This window comes from Eubalaena glacialis, chromosome 13 (genome assembly GCF_028564815.1).
Source record: "Eubalaena glacialis isolate mEubGla1 chromosome 13, mEubGla1.1.hap2.+ XY, whole genome shotgun sequence".
Classification (NCBI taxonomy): domain Eukaryota; kingdom Metazoa; phylum Chordata; class Mammalia; order Artiodactyla; family Balaenidae; genus Eubalaena; species Eubalaena glacialis.
In genome coordinates this window covers 11,555,180-11,578,472 of record NC_083728.1, presented here as the reverse complement: position 1 = coordinate 11,578,472, position 23,293 = coordinate 11,555,180, and the positions used below count along the sequence as shown (strand labels likewise).

The window sequence follows — 23,293 nt, the reverse complement described above, 5'->3', positions numbered from 1 at the left end:
CCCTTGGACAAAGTGATTGGCTTAGAGATGGCATGTGAGACTCAATTGGACCAATGAACTTCAAGGCCAGGACTTGTGCTGGGACCACAGGGAAAAGAAGCACTTTTTCCATCAGGGTTGCTGAATTGGCAGGATGTGAGCCTGCGGCTGCCAGGGCCATCCTGGTTACCTGGGGAGGAGAGTGAAGCTAACACAGAGGGAAGCACTAAGAGAGCAGGAGTAAGAGAGAGTCACGATGACATTGTTTGAGCCCTTGGATGCAGCTGTGCCTGAAGCAAACCACTTTTGGACTTCCCAGTTTCATGAGCCAGTGAATTCCCTATTTTGTGAAAGCTACTTTCAGTTGGGTTTTTCTCACTGGAAAGCATTCAGGCTGACACTAGGAGGTTAAGCAACTTGCCCAAAGCCTGAAAGCTGGTAAGTAGCAGACCAGGGTTAGAAGATTCTAACCTGCTGCACTCAGACCAGCATTCTGTATTTGGGTGTTCATTGATTTCACCTCTTTACCCATTTTCTCATCTGCAAAATGGGACAACACCAGGCTTGCAGGACTTCTGGGAAATATAAACTGGGAGGTCACACCTAGCACTGTCTGTGGCTGGAGGCTGAAGCTCTGTGCATCCAGTTTCCAGTGCTGTGGGCCTGGGTTTTGCCCCTAGTCAGTTATTCCATCCCAGGAATGTCTTTGGCTGACCCCAAATCAGCCAACCAGTCAAGGCACCCAAACTTCATTAGGAGAGCAGCTGTGAATCTCAGAGGGAAGGGCCACTTCCTTTCCTGGCTATGTGTCCTCACTGGTAGACAGAGCGAGCTGGATGACCCTGAGGACCCTGGAGGTCTGAGTCTATGAGGTAGAAAAAAGCCCTGTCATCTTGATTTCTGGACTCTTCCAAGGACTTGTGGCCCATCTGGGAATGACCTGTAGCTCAAGGAAGACGGCATTGAACCAAATCGACTTAATCTCTTTTCTTCATGAAGTTTTCATTTAGTGGTAGAGATGGACGATAACACATAAAACAAACACATGACATAATACTACATGGTAACAGTAGGGAGAAAATATGTCCTCAAATGCCTGATAAGTTGTAAGAAGGAAAAAGGATACAGATTCACGGAACCGTTTATTAGGGGGCATCAGAAGGGGCCTCTCCGAGGAAGTGACATCTCATCAGAGACTACTTTGGTCTCTCTCTGAATTCCAAGCTCTTAACACTGGTCTACCTCCCAGAAAAAAGACCAGGCCGGATTTTTACCAGGAAGCTTGCTGACACTGCTAAGTTAGGAGTCGATGATCCATTGGAGGCTTGGTAAACAGCCATCCTTTTCTACTGACAACTCTTTAGGACATTTTAAAAAGTATAATGGGTCATTGATTTGCTCCATTAGCTAAATCTGTGAAGGAAAGACCCAAGAAACCACCTGAGACCATTCCTCAGGCAGGCCTGCCAAGAAAAGGTTTTAGCTATCATGACACATGGTCATTTGTTTATTTTCTAACCAGTCATCACTAAAAGATTACCAATCACCACCATCACAGCTCTGGGGGATACCAAGGCTTGGCTGGTTCTAGGCCAGGACTTGGCAGAGAACTGGTAGAGCGTGACAGACGAAAGCCAAGCCTTAGCCACGGAAGATTCCAGCACCTCAAGTCCCTCCTCCCAACCCAATATCAGGGGCTTGGGACACAGACAAGAAGTCGAGGTCCCTACCCTCATGGAACACTATAGTGGGGGGCAGGAAAAGGAAACAAGCCAACAAATAAAGAGGGAGATTTTAGAGATGAGCACTGTGATGCAGAAAACAAGGTCACCGGCAGAAAGTGACTGGGGGCTATTTTAGAGACCGTGGTCAGAGACCTGTCTGCAGAGGTAACATTTGACCTGAGACTTGAAGTGTGACAAGATCTGCAAGAAGAGTGGTCCAGGCAGCAGGAACAGTTGGTGCAAAGGTCCTGAGGTAGAAACTCATTCAATGAATTAGAGGATTGGTCTAGAGTACAAGAAAAGGAGAAAGGTAGGGGAGGTGGGCCAGGGTTAGGACTTGTTTGGGTTTCATTCTAAGAAGGATGGGAAACTATTGGAGGGTTTTACCTACAAGGGTTTCATGATCCAAAAATTAAAAGCGCTCTCTGGCTGCTGCTATGTGAAGAACGGATATAATAGTGATTAGCTGATACCTGAAATTAGGGGTTTCATTCAGGACCAATATTGTGACAAAGTTTCACCCTCTGCCACTGTGGTAGGTTGAGTAGGGGACATATCTCAAAAAAGATATGTCCAAGTCCTAACCCCCAGAACCTGGGATATAACCTTATTCAGAAAAAGGGTCTTTGCAGATGTAATTAATTTAAGGATCTCAAAATGAGATCATCTTGGATTACCTGGCAATGCAAAATCCTCCTGGATTAGAGTGGGTCCTAGATCCAATGACAGGTATCCTTGAAAGAGTGAGGCCGAGGGAGATTAGACAGCTGGAAGAGGAGACAGAGGAGAAAAACCACATAAAGAAGGACACAGAGACTGCATTTATGCTGCCGCAAGCTGAGGAACAATTGAAGTCACCAGGAGCTGGAAGAGGCAAGGAAGGATTCTCCCCTAGAGACTTCAGAGGGAGTGTGGCCCTGTCAACACATTGACTTCAGACGTCTGGCCTCCAGAACTGTTCAAAAATATATTTCTGTTGCTTTAAGCCACCACATTTGTGGTAATTTGTTACGGCCACCCTAGGTAACTAATACATCCACTAAACACACGTGGACTCTGCACGCACACACCCACCTCCACTCCTTCATCAAGATCCTGTGCATAGCACTGGCCCCACTCAAAGGCCGCTCCAGTCACTGGGTGGTACTCCCTGCAGGCATGAGGGCCACTTGGGCTCCAGATGGGCATTTGATTTATTTACTTACTTAGGTCAGCCCACAGTGAGAAGAATGAACCAGCCTTGTTCTGTCCCCCCCCAACAAGGAGCTCTGAGTTCTGTGAGTTCCAGATAAACTAGCACTCAAAGAAACAAGGGCAGGAAGAGTACACGAACCTGGAGAGTCACTTAAATGGCTAAGACTTATATTAGGCAGCTTCCAAGTGTGGGGTTCCCAAACTTTTCACCCGAAGGGGCATCTTTTGTTAATTTCCCCCTCCATGGAATACTCAGTTTCTAAAGACATTGTCTATCAAACCAATTGCATTTATTCAACAAGGATTTACCTCCCATTTGCTATTATTTGAAGGTATATAATAATGGGGGCTCATATTTATTGATCCACTCACTAGACTAAAAGCATTATATATACTTTTTCAATCTTCACACCACCCTATGAGGTGGGTACTTTTATTATCTTCATTTTACAAAGGAGGGAACAGAGGCAGAGAGGGGTTAGGTAATTTGCCCAAGGTTGCGCAGCTAGTATTTAGTAGAGCTGGAATTTGGTCAGGCAGCCTGTCTCCAAAGCGAGCACTCCCCTGAAGACTGGTTAGAATCCTGGCTTCCATACCAATGTGCAAAGGTACTCTGGACAAGTGATTTTGCCTCTCTGTGCCTCAGTTTCCTCATCTATAAAATGGGAATAATAAAAGTGCCTATGTTGTAGGGTTGTTGTAGAGATTAAATGAGAAAATGTACTTGGAATGCCAGGCACAGTGCCTGCCACAAGCACTCAAGGAATGAGCTGGAATTCAACACCGCTGCTCTGGGTAGGCTTGAGATGAGAAGAGTGAACAGAGATGATTCTGTCCTCTAGGGTCCCTGACCCCATGGAGTTCACAATCTTCATATAATGTGCCCGACACAAAAGTGAATGGCTTAAAGTACATCCTGCAGGAAAACCACCTGACCAGCCCTTCTCATGTGTGCTTCAAGGACCATAGGTATAGAATTAGCTGGGGTTGCTGGTAAAAAATACAGATTTCTGTATCCGAATCCTTTGGAAGTGAGCCCAGAAATCTGCCATTATTCAACACTAATGCACCATGGAATTTGTGCTCCACTGAGTCCATTCTGAGCAGTAATTCCTTGCTACTTTAGGACGTATTAAAAATCATTCCAAAACCCCAATCCATTCATTTCTGCAGTGCCCAGGATAGGAGACCCCAAACGCAAAGTACATTCAGAGAGTAGTGGGTCTTCCCCAGCAGCCTGGTAAATCATGAAGCTCTAAGTTTCTCGAAAAAAGGGCGGACATCTGGCCAGAGGCGGGAGCCTGGAAGGGGAGCATGTAACCCCCCCCCCCCCCTTAGAGCACTGAGGCCTGGGCCCTGGCGCTGCAGGAAAGATGCATGACTGCTTCAAGGTCACTCTGTGACTCAACGGACCGCATCGATGCTTGAATTCAAGATCGGTGGCAGCCGGGCAAACCCACGCGCCGTGGGCGGGGCTCCCGGGGTCGCCTAGGCAACGGGCGCGCGCCACGCCCAAGCTCGTAGACCGGGATGGGAGGGGAGGAGGGAGGGCACGCTGCAAGATGTCTTCCCCCAGCACCTCCCCCGGCTCCGCCCCGCGGAACTGCTAGCCGACATTCCTGAGCGCTGATTGGTCCTTCCGCTTGAGGGGCGGAGCCCGCGGCAGCGCGGTGCGTACTTCCGGCTGCCGGGTTGACATGAAGAAGCAGCGGCGGCTAGGGCGGCGGTAGCGGCGAGAGTCGCGGCTTGCAGCGGGACTAAGTGCGGAGAGCGCGACGCGGCCTAGAGCGGCAGACGGCGCAGTGGGCCGAGGAGGAGGCGCAGCAGCCCCCCCTGGCCCGCCATGGAGATGGAAAAGGAGTTCGAGCAGATCGACAAGGCTGGGAGCTGGGCGGCCATTTACCAGGTGCGGGAGCGCCCCAGAGCGCGGCAGGCCCTTCGCTTAGGCCTAGCGAACCTTCCCCTCAGACCCACAGGCCCCGCTCTCCCTCTGGGTCCCGCCCTCCGCCTCGGCCCTGCTCCGTGAGGATTCGATCCGACGGCGGCAGAGGCCGGCCGCCTCTCTCTTTGTCCCCCGGGTGGGCCTGCGTCTCTCCCCGGCCTCGCAGTCCCCTTTGATCCCCCACCTACCTCATATCCTCCAGTCCGGGTGACCTCTCAAGCCTGGAAGCCGCCAGTCTCTGCTCTCAGCGCGAAGCCTCGCACCCCGACCCCGCCCCCCTGCCTGTCCACTCTTTGTCCCCTGGGGTGGATAGAACACCCCCACTACTTCCTTTCTAGACTGGACCACCTCAGGCTGTCTTCCTTTGTCTCCCCGGGGGAAAGGGTTACTCCCCCCTCCCTCCTTTACATTTCCTTTCTCTTGGTCTCTGTGCGTCGAGTCCCAAGGATGACAGTCCCTTCCCCCTTCCTGTTCATTCATTTAATGGATCTGAATTGACGTGCCTCTTCCGTGCTAGGCGCTGCTGAGGCGCTGCTGAGGCGCTGGAGGTAGTGTTTGCTGAACAAGACAGGCAAGATCCTATCCGCCGTGAGCTTAGAGTCGAACAGGGCAGTCCAACACATAAGCAGACAATTTCAGATGGGGACAAGTGCTATGAAGAAAACAACATAACGGGGTAGAGAGTGATTTCAGGGAAGATGGCCTGCCTCAGAGAAGGGGATCAGGGAAGATCTGTCAGAGGAAGAGATACTTGCTCCGTGAGCTAAGCCCTGAGAGTAGCAGGCTAAAGAGCTTTCCAGCCAGGAGGTCTGGAGTACCCACTCCACTGGGCCCAGAATATTACCCCGTGTCAGGCAGGCAACAGGGGAGGTTAACGTTTTTACTCTCTCTAAAGTAGCATCTTTCTCCCGATGAGCATCTTATCCTTTGATCATGGTTGAGATGATGGTGTCTTCCCAGTCCTCATCTCCTTGTGGGTTACGGTGGTTCATAAATAAAAAGTTCGGAAGGTAGGGTTTCTCACGTATCTCTACATCATCAGATTAAAAAGATGAAGAGGTCTGCTTTCACAAGAGCTAAATCCTCTGAAGAAAATATGTGCTCCCGATTAAATGTCATCGCGGGGGTTGTGAGGATTAACCAAAACCACACTCGGTATTTTAAATAAGCAACGTACAGAATAGAGAGATGTTGTTACTTGTGTAAAGGGAGAAGGCTGTTTTCGGCTTATAGGCTCAAAAGGCAAATTGTGAGATCCATCAGCTGGTAGTATTAAAATCTATTTTGAGCTCCACTTAAAAAGGAAAAAAGCTTTAAGCAGTTCTTTGGTATGCTTGACTAACAAAATCCTTTTTTTGGCAGGCTTGGTTTCATGTGAATTTGCATCAAGCTTATTTGACAGGATTCTTTTTACTTGCGCTGTAATGTATATTAGCTTCTGATAGACTAATATATATAACCACTCTAATCTGTATAAGTACGATCGATCAATATATAAAATTTGTATTCCGTGTCTAGTCTCTCTGAGTTAACTGAATGAATCCCACTAGTGACTTTGAGAATGTGTAGACAAATTTTCTGCATCAGATTGAATACAGTAGAGTCTAAAGTGGTTTTAAATGAAAAAATTCTTGGTCTGAAGTGTTGGAGTTGATAATGATATACCTCATCACAAGTAGGGGTGACCTCCAGGAGGTACTGGGGAGAATCTTTTATACTGAAGCTGACTCAGTTGGCAACAGCAAATTCCTATTATAAAAAGTCCTTGTTTGAATTTGATTATTTACAGTTTTAGGGAGGAGTGGGAGACCTGTCACCCAAGCACTGTTAAAACTATGTTAAGCAAGTCACTAGCATGGAGCCTGGTCTTCAGTTAATTTCCCTCATTGTTCTTATGTTTGTCTACCACCTGGGAACCCCAGGAGTTAGTTGAGATTGCTGTATGTTGAGAGTTCTCTAGATCCTTAATCGATTGCCACATTTCTAGAGGTGGTTTCTTTTATCTTAGAGAATTATCCACTATGGGCTTTCTCACCTCTGCAGTACAGATATTTTTCTTTTACAAAATCTAAATCAAACGCTCTTTTCCTTCTTGATGTTAAAAGTGGCAAACTCTGGCATTTAAAAAAAAATGTAGAGTTCAAATGACCTTGAGTCTAAAGTGGCAAATTTTCCAAAGTGTGTGTCAATTTACGAAAACCATTATTTTTCAGGAATTCAAAGAAATGTGTTTATGGTGGGTAGAAAATGGAAGTTAAAAAAATTAATATTTTGTAGCCCGTGACAATGAAGGCAGCCTTATACAGAGTCATTTTGAGCTTGCTTAGTCTATTGTGATTTTTAAAATAATATGTAATTTTTGCTTAACATTTTGTAAACAAAGCAGTGCAGTTATTTCTCACTATACTAACTTCTAACTAGAACAAAAAGATGTAAAAACTTGGAAACAATTGGGAAAAGAACAAAGGATGAAGTAGACTTTTGAATGCCGAGGAATGAGGCGGCTTAGAAAACAAATGTTTCAGGCGAAGATTCTCTGCTAGCTCAATTTGATAAAGTGAGCATAACTGATTTTATATAGTTGTTAATGCTAATAGATAACATAGATACTAATAAGCATTTAGGTCTATAAAAAGTCAGCCTTGATAGCATGTGTAGATGGCTTTAAAAAATTGTTTTCTATCATTTAAATGATTGTATGTCTGGTTTGAAAAGTGGAAGTAATACTTAGCAAGCCTGGAGTGCCCAAAAGAGAAGAGAGAACACAGATAGGGCAAAGGGATTGGTTTTTGGAGCTAGAATGAGAGAAGAGAGGGCTTGAATGAATGAAAATAGGAAAAACTACCCTCCATTTGTAGTTTAAGGTTTGGGTCAGGTGTTTCGCCATTTCTCTCATCTCTAATTCTTTGATTCTCTGACACTGTTCACTACTTTTCAGTATGAATGATTTGATTGTTTCAGATAAAGGAGATTGCAACAATAGCTTGTGACTTGAAGGCAAGATTTATTCTATGTTAGAGGCAGACTTTGTAATACGGGCCACTCTTCCAATTGACATTTGTTTTTATAGCTGCTTTCATTATGAAATACGATCTAATGCCTGACTAGGTTAAAACCATGTTATAACAATAATTCACTAAAATTCCTTACTGCTCTATACAGCTTATTTTGTTACAGTCCAAGATGAATATTAAAATTTCCCAGTAATTTTTATATAAATACCATTCTCTTCAGAGAAAAACTGTGTTTTGTGCAGAGGAGAAAGATCTATACACTATGACTCACTTCACTTAAAAAAAAGAAAGACAAACGGAAGTGACATGGAGAGGATGGGAAGCTCTAGTCATCTTGAGTGACCCATTAGATCTAAATGTTCTTGTGTAGCCCTGGTTTGAGTGAACTAAATTTAGGTGTCTGATCACCACTTTGGAAATGGTGCAAAGACGTTTGTAATTGTCTGGACTCAGATTAACTGGGGGCACAAGTAGAAATAGTGGAGGGAAGAACTTTTTGCTGTCATTATTTGTTTGACATCACTGGCATATTTATAGGAATACTTTGGTTCTTTTGGAAGTACATCATAAACTATATCAGATGGTTCTGAAGACTCAGCTGGGGGATAATGGTAATGCAAATGATTTTCGGTTGCCAGTTATCTACCATTGGGCTCCAAGGCCCCTCCAGTGCATTTTGCATTTTTTTTTTTTTTTTGGCTGCGCTACGCTGCATGCAGGATCTTAGTTCCCCGACCAGGGATCGAACCCATGCCCCCCTGCATTGGAAGTGTGGAGTCTTAACCGCTGGACTGCCAGGGAAGTCCCTGCATTTTGCATTTTAGCATGAATAGCTCCCCCAAACCTATTTAAAAAGATGCCTGGTATTGAGTAGTGTAATTGAATGTATACTGAATTTCATGATAGAAATAAATTTTAAAATTTCCTGTAGGGGTTTTGTCAGACTCTTAACTGCTGAAATAACTGTGCCTTTTCTTTTTTCCCTTTTCTCTTTTTTTTGAGTTGTCTATTTTCTGATCTTTTAGATGGCAGAATCCTTTTGGCAGTTTTTGTCTTATGCTGTGCTTTTAATTGCAGGTACTTTTTCATAAGCCAGCCTGAGCTCATGTGTATTTTGCACAAGCTGGCATCCCTCCCTACAGTGTTTATGTTAATTTGTTCATGGTAACCAACTAATACTGACTACAAATAGTCTGGACATGTTTCTTTGTACTGCCCATGTTTAGGAAAAGGGGAAGTCCAGCAGGGTCATTGTGTCCAAGACAATGTAGTTGGTACCAGTCATTTGGTGCATGTTTTGAATATCCAGAAGTGCTGGGGACTTTGGAATGGTTCTTGATTCCCTCTACCACATCTCATTGATTGGTCACTATGATGTCCTTCCTACCATCCCAGTGGTCTAGGTTCTCAAATTTTGCTCATAATACTGCTGTCGTTTCTGGTTTCACATTACAGAAATTAGTGAAACCAGAAGCATATTAATAAGGTCCCTCAGCAATCTCTCCACATCTCCCCCCTGCCCCACTGTGTATATTCTTCACATTATCACTAGAGTAATTGTGTTAAAAACAGACCTGAGTCTGTCACTCCTCTGTTTACTTCTATGCTTTCATTTATCTGTAAGGTTCAAGCTCCTTGGCATGGCAGCCAGGTTCCAGCCATCCCCTCCTGTGTACCTTTTATTCTAGCCACACTAGAAGGTGCAGTGTTCTCCAGACTCATCCTTCTCTTTCATTCCTCTGTACTTTGGCTCAACACTTTGTTTAGGCTGCCTTTCCCACTCATTCTGGCTTGTGCCTCCCAGCTCAAATGTGTGGCCCCTTGCACTAGATTTTGGCTCTCTCACTTGTGTGCTTACATATACCTTCATACCTATCTCTTTTAAAGCCCTGCTCTCATGGGAGCTGTTCGTTTGTATCCGGGTCCATCTACTCTAGGGTCCAAACTATGGAAGTCAGCTCTTCCATCTTTCTCATTCATCTTGGTGTCCTCTGCACCGGGCACAAAGTGCCTAAGAAATGTTGGGGTTGAATTGATTGTCAGCACTTTGCCCCAGGCCCTGACAATAGAAAGACAAGTCACAGTTCCCAACTCCCATTCTGGGGGAGGAGGAATGGTAGACACAAAAAGATTAGCCTGCGTTAGTACTAATAGCAGAGGCCACTCTCAGAGAAAACCAGTACAATTTGAGCCATGGCTTGATGAGGCAGTTTGGTATTGCCTGCCGTGGTGGCTTGGAAGAAAAGCTTGGATGCTTACCCAGTAGGAAACCCAGTTTGTTTCACAGGAACTTTAAATTTAACAACAAATTTGTACTTGGCCTGAGGCGAACTTAATAGGAAACTTGGAGGTGATATATCTGTCTCTCTAAGAATTATTGAATTACTCTGTTCTCATCACTCTTGACTTGTTCTCACATGCCTTCTAGAAGGGCTTTGCGTGTAGCTGGTTTGTAAAATATTTTTTGACTGTGGGATTAAAAATATGGTTCTCCATAAAGTAACAACCCTTATAAAACCTGTGATTTCTTTTCAAAGTATAAATGGTAAAGGCAAACATTTTTGGCCTTTGATCAGATCACCCTTCTGGGCAAGAGAGTAGCTTAATCTTTTGCTTTTTCTCTAGTTAGCTCTAACACTAACTAGGCTGAATGGGTCCCTTCCTTTCTTTGGGCTTCAGTCCCTTCCTGTGTAAAAATGATCCTTGACTAACTGATCACTAAGTTCTCATCAAGTAATGAAAGTCTTTAATATGCTCACAAAGAGAGTTTGATGTTCCTGAAGTAATCCTTGTAACCACTGCTGTGGTTACTCAATTTTGTAAGGTGCGTGGGTGTTGGTGGGTACAGTTAGGCTCAAAAATGTGTAAGAGTTTTGTGAGTATAGTTAAAGATTCAAAAGAATTGAATCTTTTTTTTCCCAAGAGGTATTGAACATTTTTAATAAGTAGGGTTCATTTGGTTTAGTAATGTGGGAAAATGAGTGGCACTGACATATGAGTTATGCTTGCAGTTTTTCTCTGAGTAGCAATTGGGTGGTTTTTCCTGTAAAGATAGAGGAACTGATTCTCGAGAATTTACGAAAGATTCAACCCCAGCTAGGTACACGAAGAGTAGCTGCCCTTTATGTTGTAATTTTAGAAAGAAACCAACATCTGGTCTAAACTTCATTTGAAGAGCGTGATAGTATACACAGCTGCCGTGTTTGAGAAGAAAGTACCTAAGGCTCCAGCATTTTAGAAATAATGCTTCACTTTGTAGAAGTGGGCTTCATAGTTTCCTAGCTGCTGCCCTCTCCTTCCTCAAGGCAGCTTGACGTATCACAAGTGTCTTACTGACAGTTTTGTAAATTTTGAAATGTCTGAAAGCTAGGAACAAGACCATTTCCCATGGAAGATTTTTTTCCCCCCGAAATAAATAGCCAAAGAAAAGTCAAGCCCCCCCAAATCAGTTGATCTTCGGAATGTGGTACAAGTCACACTGCAGACAAAAATAACTACTGATAAATGATTTTCAGTTTTTTGTTGTTGTTGTTTTTTTAATTTGTGACCTGATTCAATTTGCAGTTTTGAACGCTTATGATTCTACCAACGCTGTTTGTAAAGTTTTACGGATACCCCGTGGTAATTAGAATTGGTGCTTAAGAAGTTCTGCAACATGGAATCACAAAATAAACATGGGTTTTAGCAAAGGGACACTTAAGGTCCATATTTTTCTCTGGAAAATATACATATTCCCTACTACTCTTAATCTAGTAGTGTGCCAGGAAATTCTGAGTCCTTATTGAGGCTTAACCGCTTGTTGAAGCAAACCTTTGGGCTCAAGTGGACTTGTGTCCTGGGCTTCTTTCTCTTTTACTTGCAGAGCTTTCTTCCCAAAGACTGATTGAGGCACGTTTTCTTTTACAGATGAAGAAGGAAAAGCCTTGGCTGTGTTTGTGGCTTTTGTGGGCAAGCGACACCACTTGCAAAGATAAGATGAGCATAGCAAAACTAGGTTTCCAAAACCGTGTTGTTTAAATTTATTAGTTAGTGATTAGAGAAGGAAAACTCTCCCTTATCTCTCTCTGTTATGAAACATTTTTCCCCCGACTTTTTTTTTTTCTTACCTAATGGCTTTGTTACTAGTGCGTCTCTTCCTTTTGAAGAATCTCATTTAAAAAATGCCATGCTAAGTTCCAGGGAACAGCTTAGCTAGATTTTATTCTGATGAGTACTGATTACTCAGAGAAATATACACTGTTGTGAATTGCTTACAGGAAGGTGAACATCAAGTAATTACTCCAAGTAGTTGGAATTCTCCGAAGAACAGGGGGTTACTTAAAAATGTCTGCGCATGAAATCACTTCTGAATATAACTTCACTCAAGAGAACAAACAGGCAAGCTGCATTTAGCATAATACGGTAAATTAGCTTTAAATTCCCTCGGTGCTTAAACATTTGTCACTGTTATATTTATCTCTTTTAGATTTTGTATTGCTTCACTATTCAAATAGTCAGGGCTGAGTTTGCTTCTACAAGGATAAAGGCAAAGTATGCCTAACTGGGTCATAAATATTTGTGTGCCTCCCTTTTGCACAGAGAAAAGAGGCCTCTAAGAAGATATTCAGGGGTCTTTCAGAGGGAGGATACTTTGTTTTGTGGTTTTTGTTGTTCTTGTTGTTTTGCTTTATTTTTACCCTGATTCAAACCGTTATTTTGACAGCATCTTAGAGTTAAGAGCATTGCCATTATTGTTCTCCACCACCTGGATACCACCTCCCTGTTGCCAGGGTCTTTCGGATCATCCTTGGAGGTGGGGTGAAGGGGTGAAGCCGAGTGGTGCAATATCAGGAAGTTGCATTAAGCCACATCAGGTTGACAGGCACAAAGCCACATTTCTGGAGCAATCCCCAGTATACCGGGTGATATGGCCATGATTGAGGGTTGCTGGTCCACATCTCCCATGAACCATCCTTGAGAATCCACATCCCCATGATTTGCTGCGTTTTAATGGGTCCTTTATGTACCTATCATGGTACCATTTCTAAGTGTATTTAAATATTCCTTCATGTCCCACTAACAGTTTTTCTTAATATATCCTAGGAATATTAGTGTCATTAGCAGTATTTTATTTCATCTGTTCTTGTCATAGTACCCAGGTCTGCTACTGTCCCTTGTTTTTCTACTTACTGATAAGAATGCTTTTGAGAGTTTTAGTATTGAAGAGTGCACAGTAGCAGTTAGTAGGTTTTATACTCATCGTTTCTTAACCACTCGTTTCCATCCTTTTTGAGCTTGAACTTTCCCCAGAAAACTTATCAAAAATGTAGTCATCACGCAGAGAGAATCATGGTAAAAGTAGTTGAAGTTTAACAAACTAGTACCTTTTTTTTTTGCATGAACCCACATTTGTCAGCTAAGCTTCCTTTTGCAACACGTTCCACTACTTTATGACAAAAACTTTTGTGTTTCCCAACAGCCTTTGTTCATTGGAAGATGTTGCTTTTGGAAGTAGGAAATAAACGGCTTGAGGAGATGGAGGCAAGCTTTGGTCTGAAGTAGGAGTCTGGTATGTCCCTAGCTCTCTGTGAGAAGCGCATTTGGAGATGGGTGTGGTCCATCATCTGAAATTTCCTATCTTCAGTTTGAGGAGGTGGTTACCATTCTAACCACTTAAGAACTGCATGGTACATGCTATTTTATTTACACGGCAAAACTTAGCTCTAATGGTTGCCCTTGTACTTGCCTTCAAATTAATAAAATGTCATTCTTTGGTAATGTTTACATGCCAGAAGGAAGAAAGGATACAGCTGAAGTTAAAGGATTAAATTGGCATCACACCTTTAGTTTTGTAAATGCTTTTAATGTTTGATTTTTGTAGGTTGATCATAAGGAAGTGATAAGTATGTTAGGTTATTTGTGGTTTGAGCTAATTTTAGTCTCTTGTTCACAGCTTGCTTTATATCCTTTGACATTTGCTTTCTAGAAAGACAAATTTTGAATGTAGGACTCAGTTTATATTCTACACTTGGCTACATTTCAAAAAAATATTTTCTCAGTACTTTGGTAGTTGGACACTTTGAAACATAGTAACATTCTTTTAAAAATCATTGATGCCTTTGCTTAGTGATGTCTCTACTTTTCCAGCAAGTAAATTAGATTCCTTCATAGAGGCTTGGAACTCTTGCTACAAGCCAGTGGCTAAAAGGGTATGCTTGATACTAGAGGATTTTTAAAAGAGTCTGACTGACCCTGAGATGTACTGAAGCAAGGCTTTGATTGGCTGCGTATAGGAAACCTTCCGCACCCTGCCCCCCTAGTTGATAGAGCCTTTTACTCATAAAGGCTGGGCCTTTGTCTCAAAGCTTTAGTCCCAGCTGCCCTGCTACCCACCCTTAACCAACTCCCCCGAACATACATCCCCCCCAGGGACCTGTGAGGTGATGGAAGAAGAGGACTGAGTTTGGGTTCTGGGTCTGCCTTCGACTACTGTGGGACCTTGAAGGAGTTAACATTCAGGATCTGTAAAATGTGGTGATTAGACCAGAGAGCCTTACAGCATGACTGGAATCTAACATCCTACACCTACGTGGTCACACGAGGAGCCAGGAGAGTGGGGCAACTTTGCTGGAAAAATGGGGCTTCACGTCCCACTCATGCTAGATTTGGTAGCCATATATGTTCCATGATCCCCCTTATCTAAAAGTGAGACAGAGCTTTAAATTTTCATATTAACTCAAATCAAAACTTTAAAAATCCATTATGTCCTTAAAAAGAATAAAACACCCTGTGTGGGCATAAATCCATTATTTTATAAAATGACTGAATGCCACAGTGATGAATGCAGTTTCCTTTGAAATTCTTCTCATGTCTAAAGAGGATTTTTGGGTTTTGTAATTGGACTAAAATCTCCCATTCAAGGGAGAAAGGCACAGTCTGATCCATGTTCTACCCTCATTCATAATAAAACCCAATAACAGCTAACATTTATTGAATTCTGTTACATGCCCCAGGCACTGCGCAAAGTGCTTTACATGCAGTACCATTTGTTACACACCATAAATTGGTCTTTAATAGCAGGAAATGTTTTGGGAGGACAATTAGGTGTCAGAGCCTCGATGTTCTTCTTTGCCTGAGGTCTCCCATGTCCTGGATCCAGCTTTACAATGGCACTGTGGCCATGCTCACACTGATACACAACTGCAGGGACAAGGAATTGTGCTTCGCCTCCTGGTTGATTAGCACATAGGAAGAGAGAGTTTGTAGATTTTTGACCCTTGCCCATATTTCTGACCTCTCACCTAGATGTCACAAGTTGGCCACACAGTGCTTTTAAAAAAAGAGGAGTTTAAGCTTTTGTCATTATTGATAAATCAGGAGAAATCACATACAAATCTGGATTTCTGGCTTCACTTGAAAAATCTGAAGATCACATGGCCTGAGCCCACCGTGGCAGTGGTCTGCTGATCTGAGGGGCACGTGTGTATTCTTCTCCCCAGCGGGTCCCCCTGTCCTCGCTTATATGAACTACCCAGCCATTGGACGCACTTGAGTTTGTAGCCTCTACTCCAGACTGGGTTTTTTTCTTGGAACTGTTTATTAGCATTAGAATTAAGGTGATTTTAAAAAGACGTTTAGGCTTGTAAGTAGTTGGTGTACTATCATTAGATAAAATCAAAGCAAGGGAAGACTAGCTGGAGATATGGTGGCTAGTGTGAAAATGCCTGAGGGAGTGCCCTTGACATTAAAATCCGGGATAAAATCATTAGCCAGGTGCTTCTTTCCTTCCTTTCCTTCCTGTCCTTCCCCCTTCCCTTGTCATCCTTATCCCCTTTCTGCTATTTTGAGGAAGTTGGAAGCTGCCACCATTTTTTTCCACCTCGAGCAACTGAGTGTGACTGTATTTTTGTCCCATGTTCAATTATTTCCATGAACTATTTTTGATGACCAACTTGGAAATTAAATTGGATGGTCAATATGGGACTTGACAAGAATGACTTGCTCAAATAAGTTTGCACTGAAAAATCTAAGAAGTAGTGTTTTTAATGACTTGCTTTGTGACCTGGTTAGGAATGATACCATTTGTCATGTGTCTCAATTCATGATTAGATGGTTTCTCTACCTTATCCTCTCTATCAAGGGATGAAATAAATGATAGCCATGATTGGGGGGAAAATATATATATATGTATATATGTTACAAAGAATATGTGTGAAAGGTCTCTATCCCTGTTTAGCGACAGAAGTACGTGTTATATTGTAGGAGATGCTATTCCTTTGATCCCTCTTGAACATCTCTTCTTCCATAGGGGTATATTACATATGACAAATTAGAACAAGCAATAGATAGGGAAGATTCTTTACCATTATAAAACAATCAGGATCCTTGTTCTAAGTTTTGTACCTTTTCCCCTCCTAAAGCTGAATCCCAGGAGGACAAAACCAACTCAGTGTTTTAGCACTCCTGAATAGTGTGACATGATGGCATTGGCCATTTTATACTATTTTGTATATATGAAATTAAAATCAATAACTGGAGATCAATTTCTCCATGAAGCTTTTCATCTCCCCTTTATTTCCTCTTCTGTTCTGCAATGGTAAGCTCCTTTCAGGCAGAGTCCATTCACTCATTCAAGTACATGAGCTAGGGGCCAGGCTCTGCTCGGCAGTGAGGGTAAGTGGTGAGCAAGAAAGACACAGTTGGTCCGTGCTGTTAAGAAGCTTAACAGGGCTTCCTTGGTGGCGCAGTGGTTGAGAATCTGCCTGCTAATGCAGGGGACACGGGTTCGAGCCCTGGTCTGGGAAGATCCCACATGCCGCGGAGCAACTAGGCCCGTGAACCACAACTACTGAGCCTGCGCGTCTGGCGCCTGTGCTCTGCAACAAGAGAGGCCACGATAGTGAGAGGCCCGTGCACCGCGATGAAGAGTGGCCCCCGCTTGCCACAACTAGAGGAAGCCCTCGCACGGAAACGAAGACCCAACACAGCCAAAAATAAAAAATATAAAAATAAATAAATAAATAAATAAGATTACTATTAAAAAAAAAAAAAAAAGAAGAAGCTTAACAGTGCAGCCAGCAAAGGGGCTGGGTAGAGACAGTCCCAGTTCAGAGTGATGAGAGCTCTCATAGGCGTAGGCCTGGGTACTTGGGGACACTAAGGAAGAGGCATTTGGGAGAAGGAAAAGCAAGCGGAAGAGCTGTCAGGTAAAGATAGTCTATAAAAGTAATATCTAAGTGGAGATTCCAAGGGCAGGCAGGAGTGAGCCCCTTATGTTCTCCAGTCCCCTAATCTGGGTTCAGGCCTCCTTGCCCTTCTTTGTTCATGTTAAGTGTTAAATTACCTAAGCTTGAAAGCATGGGAGCATATTTAACTTTCTTCCTCTTTGTTCTTAACCCTCCGCCTCCCATCCACCCCTTGCCCCTCCACGATTCATATGCATTGTCTGTCTTTCTCTTAATATATATTGTTTTCCTCTCTCCCTTGCCATTACTTCTCACCTTGACTGTGATAATGGCCTCAGAATCCTTCTAATAGGGTGACTTAGTGAGGGCTACAACATGTCATTGACCTCATGTTGCCGCCGTGTAGTGAAGTCATCTGTGTAGGTGTCTTCTCTGGCAGACATGTTTGTGTTATCGTCTGTGCGTTAACAGTGTTAACGGACAGTGCGTTACACTTAGTAGGCAGGTAGTACAGTATTGATTGCAATGAAGTGATAGCTTTTATATAAATAGTTTTATTTTTCTTATCCAGGTATTTATGCAGATACTCTTCAGTCCGTACAAAAAGCAGAATTATCTTTTATGACACAAAATGTTTTTTAAAAAGAATCTTTAAGTATAAGCCTGACTCAGTAAGTACAAACTGAAAATATGTGGCTATCCCCCTGATTTGCAGATGACACTATAAGAAGAAAGGTCTCATTTATTCATTGTGAATGTTAAAGGATATTTTTAATGGTGTTGGCTGGCTTATCCCATTATGTGGTCTGTTCATTAGCAGTTCTCTATACGTAGACGGCTTTGTTCGAGTGAGTCTTTCAAGTCAAGTACCTTGTAAAATAACTTAAGTTTACTGATAATTTATCCTAGTTTTAAATGACTAAGTGATAGGCTTTAATTTTTAGGCATTTTAACATTTTTGGATATGATTACATATTCTGAGACTTTGTGATTTAAACACAAAAATTATCATCTTGAGTAATTCTGAATGAGTTGCTGATTGCTGCCTGTTTTCCATTCACATACTTACTAAACTCATTCCTTGCTGTGTCGGAGCAGTCAGACTTAGATATCTGCAAACCATTAAGGTTGTGAAACATCTTTTCTTTTTTCCTTTTTCTAATTCTGGCGTTGAAGTTCATGTGTGGAAGTAGTACTGGATTCAATTTTTTAAAGAATAATTCTTGATTACTAGTCATTACAGATTTGAAAAGGGAAGAGCTTTTCTTATCAATGGAGGACAAAGTAGAGTAAAAGAAGCTTTGACTATTTTTCCTTCACTGATGAAGGAGGATGTTTCAATGTGGCTTCTGTTTTTGTTTTTCCTCCTTCCGGTTTTATTTTGGAGTCATTTACATGTCACTGAATGGATACTGTAGAACATCCATAGCAGAAATAGATGTATGGAGTAGAAAAACAGTAGTTCCCAGGCCTCTCAACAGAGTCACTAAACATAGCTTTTTTTTTTTTTTTTTAATTTATTTTTGGCTGCGTTGGGTCTTCGTTGCTGCGCGCGGGCTTTCTCTAGTTGCAGCGAGCGGGGCTACTCTTCGTTGCGGTGCGCAGGCTTCTCATTGTGGTGGCTTCTCTTTTTGCGGAGCACGTGCTCTAGGCGCGCGGGCTTCAGGAGTCGTGGCACGCAGGCTCAGTAGTCATGGTGCACAGGCTTACTTGCTCTGCGGCATGTGGGATCTTCCCGGACCAGGGCTCGAACCCGTGTCCCCTGCATTGGCAGGCGGATTCTTAACCACTGCGCCACCAGGGAAGCCCCTAAACATAGCTATTAAATGGACAGAATATTGCAGGGGGGAAGCAACCGTTTTTAAGATGGAAGTGAATAAGAAAGCATTATAAAAATAGATCCTTAATAGAAGTCCAAACTCTGGATAAGACCCTGGTTCACTGATTATGCTTTGTCTTAGGATTGGAGGGGAGGTGTAGATGTGCATGTGTTGGGGGTGGGAGTTTGAATCTTAGAGAGGATTCCAGCAGGCATTCCCAGTCAATAAAGTGCCTTTGGAGGAATTGTTTAATTACTTGCCTATATTATGCTGGTCATATTTTAAGTGGGCCCCTCTGCATCCCTCCCTCTCCCCTTAATTTACCTGGCACACATGTCCTCTTTTCCACAGCTGCTGTCGCCCCTGGGCCACGTCAGTGTTCCCTTGGGCAGTCCACCCACCATCCTCACCTCCTCCTCTGGAAATTTCATGTCCCTCTCCTTTTGCCGTCTTCTTCCCATACGGCACGCCCTGGCCCTTGGGATCTTTTCTGTCTTTGCCATCTCATTAGACGCAGACCTTTCACTCTCCAATCACAGCCTCCTGTGCTTCCACACTCCCTCACTCAGTTACTTCCCTCCTCTGGGTTTACTCCTACAGCCAGATTTCCAGCTGCTCCTTTCCAGCGCCAGTCCTCCTTTGCCTTCTTATGCGGCCGGTCAGTCCCTTGAAATGGTGCCTCTCCAATATCCCCGCGTAGCCCTTCTGCCCATCTTCTTTTTTTTTTTTTTTTTTAATTTATTTAATTTATTTTTATTTTTGGCTGCGTTGGGTCTTTGTTGCTGTGTGCGGGCTTTGTCTGGTTGCGGTGAGCGGGGGCTACTCTTCGTTGTGGTGCGCAGGCTTCTCATTGCGGTGGCTTCTCTTGTTGCGGAGCACGGGCTCTACGCGCGCAGACTTCAGTAGTTGTGGCACGCGGGCTTAGTAGTTGTGGCTCGCGGGCTCTAGAGCACAGCATCAGTAGTTGTGGCCACGGGCTTAGTTGCTCCGCGGCATGTGGGATCTTCCCGGACCAGGGCTCGAACCCGTGTCCCCTGCATTGGGAGGTGGATTCTTAACCACTTTGCCACCAGGGAAGCCCCTGCCTATCTTCTTGCCATCAGCATACCAGACCAGCTCTACCTGGACCAGGCCAGCTACCTGCTTTTCTCTTCCCGGGCCCAGGCCCCTAAGTGCTGCTGGAGAAAAATCTCCTGGTTTTGCAGATTGAACCACTAGAAGGAAATCAGGTCAGTAACCTCAGATCTGTCTCCCTCAGCTCCTGGCTGTCAGATCTGAAGTTTGCCTGTCATCCTTTCTGCTTCATTTCTCTCACAAGGAAAAAGGAGCCTTTGTTCCTGTCTAAGGCAGCCTTATATCTGAGCTCTTCACACCTTCACATCCCACCTGTTCAAGGCGTCTTGCACCAATAGCTTAGTGATTCTTTTTAGGTATGTGTCCTTAGCCCTCCCTCTATGTTACCATCTTTCTTGAACCATCTAAACATTTTCAGGCTTCCTCCGGCTGCGACTCCCCCTCTAGTCACTGCTCTCCAGCTGAAATGTTTGAAATAAATAGGTCACTGCGTCCATTGTTCACCTCCCAGTCACTCCTCGACCCAGGGAAGCTAGGCTCCACCCTGCCACGCCACTAAAATAATTCTTCACTGGGTCACTGTTAGCTTCCTTGTTGCTAAAGCCAATGGATTCTTTGCATCCTTATCATAACACCATTTAACATGGTCGACCTGTATTTGCTTCTTGAATATTCTCTAACCACAGTTTCCATAACTCTCTCTTTTCCTTTTTCTTTCCTTTTATATATTCTCCTTTTCTAGCTAGTTAGTCCCAGCTCTCACTCTTGGGCTTCTCTGCTCGTCTGCTGGGGGTCTCCCTACGCTGCCACTTTCATCTGACTCTGTTCTTCTTAGGCTGTTTCAGTTTTTCACCCAGAAGTAGTAACAGCCCTTGAATTCAGAGCGGGCTCATAGACATTCTTGCACTCTGGTATAGCTTCCAAAACACTTTTCGTTCCTGAAATGTAAGGCTCCCTGTCTCCCACAGGGCCTTTGTGTATACTGTTTCCTCTGCCTGGAACATTCTCCCTCACTAGTTCTTGTTCTTCCTTCCAGTTCCATCTTAGGCATCCTCTTTTAGGGTGCTTTCTCAGATTTCCCCAGGTAGATACCTCTTACAGGTCTTCCCATGGCCCCTGTACTTCCACTTTCATAGCACTTTGTGTGATTATACTGTAAGGATATCCATTGTTCTGTAGTTGCCTGTTTACTTACCTATTGCCAAGTTACCTGTCTTAAAAGGGGCAGGATTGCTTTTGTTTGAGTCATTTCTGTCTCTTTGATCCAATATAGTGCCTGGCATATAAAAGTACCCAATAGGTAGTTCCTGAATGAGTAGATGAGCTATGCTATTTGGGTTCATGAATTGGAAACTGGTTGATAGGGAGACATCGAGTTTGTAATATTGTGCAAACCATGTGTTACTGACCCACCATCACCTTAGCACACATTTTGTTTTCTCTCTCACCCTTTATATTATGTGTGGAACAACCCCCTCCCCCATTGAAATTAGAAGCCCTTCTGAGCGGGAGCTGTGTGTCATTCTTGGTGTCTCCTGCCAGTGCCTTGAGCGTAGCTGAACTTCATTTCAGTGGGCCTCATCCCAGATAGATAGACACACATGCACATATACAGTAAGTCCCCTACATACGAGTGAGTTCCGTTCTGAGAGCGCATTCGTAAGTCCAGTTTGTTTGTAAGTCCAACAGAGTTAGCCTAGGTACCCAACTAACACAATCGGCTGTATAGTACTGTACTGTAATAGGTTTATAATACTTTCCACACAAATAATACATAAAAAACAAACAAACACAAAAAATAAAACATTTTTAATCTTACAGTACAGTACCTTGAAAAGTACAGTAGTACAATACAACAGCTGGCATATAGGGGCTGGCATTGAGTGATCAGGCAAGAAGAGTTACTGACTGGAGGAGGGAGAGGAGGTGGGAGATGGTAGAGCTGAAGGATCATCAGCAATAGGAGACGGAGGGCAAGCTGCGATTTCACTCAGGCCTGAGGTGACTGGACATGCAAACGCACGTTCGCATCTTTGAAAGTTCGCAACTTGAAGGTTCATATGTAGGGGACTTACTGTGTACACTCAGTGGAACTAAGTCTCATCTGTAACCCATCCTTGTCTTCCTCGGCTGGTCCTGTTTCGGGGCCGTGCACAGCCCATGCCACTCTGGAGGGGCAATTTCCCTGTGGTTTCTTAGTTCTTGTGTTCCAGCATGCTGGCCAAGTATGAGAGACATCAGCGGTATGAGAGTCCCCCTCATTGAAACTTCATAGGTTTGGTAGCTGGGACTGACCAATGCTGACAGGAAATAGAGGCATTTATTAAAAGCCAGAGTTGTCAACTTGCAGGATGCAGAGCTCTTGTTAGCATATGATTTTATGGTTGGTTTGGTGCTCCTCTATAAAAGTAAAGAACTGGACAAAAATGGGAGGAGCGTGCTTGGGTCTCTAAAGTTAGATCCTTTTTCCTAAGTAATTTGCCTTTAGAGTTTCATTTGTTTGGAATTTCCTGAGATTTTGATCTTGCCAGAAAGTTTCCAACAAAACAAAATTCTGGGCAGGTGAAGCATGTGCATGTGAAACGAAATCATTGCTTTTGTTTTCAACTCTTTTCTTAACGTATTATCCTTGGTTCAGCCCTGAAGGTTATTCTATTTTTTGTGGATCTCAACTTTTCTCTCATCTTCTGGTTCTTACAAAATGAGTGGTATTGTTTGAATGGAGAAGAGGAGGAGAGGAATAAAAATAAATGTAAAAGCTTTGTTCTTGCCTAGGCAGGCTTGGCTTTATATTAGTAGCTTGGAGCAGAATGACATGTCTAGTCTGGTGAAGAAGGGATATTTCGGGTTGGTTTGGCTTCTTGTGGATTTGATTTTTTTTTTTTTAAAGGTTTGTCTTTTAAACCGGAATTTTTCTGTGAATGTAATCAAATTTAGATAAACGCACTTAGTTTCACAATTTGCAGGGCACATTTCTGTTACCTGTGTTAAACACAAATCATTGTGGTGAATGACTTGGGTCAGGGTTGTTTCTCAAATGAACTGAGATCTGGCATGATTAAGTGGTCACAGAGCAGACCTGTGACCCAAGAGAATTCTTTTCTTCCCGCTCCAGTGTCCCTTCCTCCAGACGTGCTGCTTTCCCGGAGCCCTAGGAATGCCTTTCATCAGAGTAGCCGTGATTAAACGGAATAGAGGTTTCCTGTTGGACTGCAGCGCTCACCTGCCTTCATTCTGTTCATCTCAGAGCAGAGGTTCTGGATCCTCAGTGTTACTTACTGAGATTTTTTTAAACATACAAGTGCCTTTTAACAAGTTTGAAGGCCAGAGGTAGAACAGTTGAGAACAAAGTAGAAATAGTGTTAAAGACAGAGTTGTTGGC

At 43.4% G+C, this 23,293-nt stretch overlaps 1 protein-coding gene across 2 annotated transcripts in view; it reads left to right on the top strand.

The window, feature by feature from the left end:
- Nucleotides 1–4,592: 4,592 nt before the first annotated feature.
- Nucleotides 4,593–23,293, top strand: part of PTPN1 (protein tyrosine phosphatase non-receptor type 1) — a 67,538-nt gene continuing 48,837 nt past the window's right edge. Inside the window, exon 1 of one of the 2 annotated variants that reach the window (XM_061208976.1) lies at nt 4,593–4,803. In XM_061208976.1, coding sequence (XP_061064959.1) covers nt 4,741–4,803 — 63 coding nt within the window. In that variant the 5' untranslated portion in view covers nt 4,593–4,740. Of the gene's footprint in view, nt 4,804–13,352; nt 13,402–23,293 lie in introns of those variants that run through there. The other variant, XM_061208977.1, reaches the window with a different exon arrangement.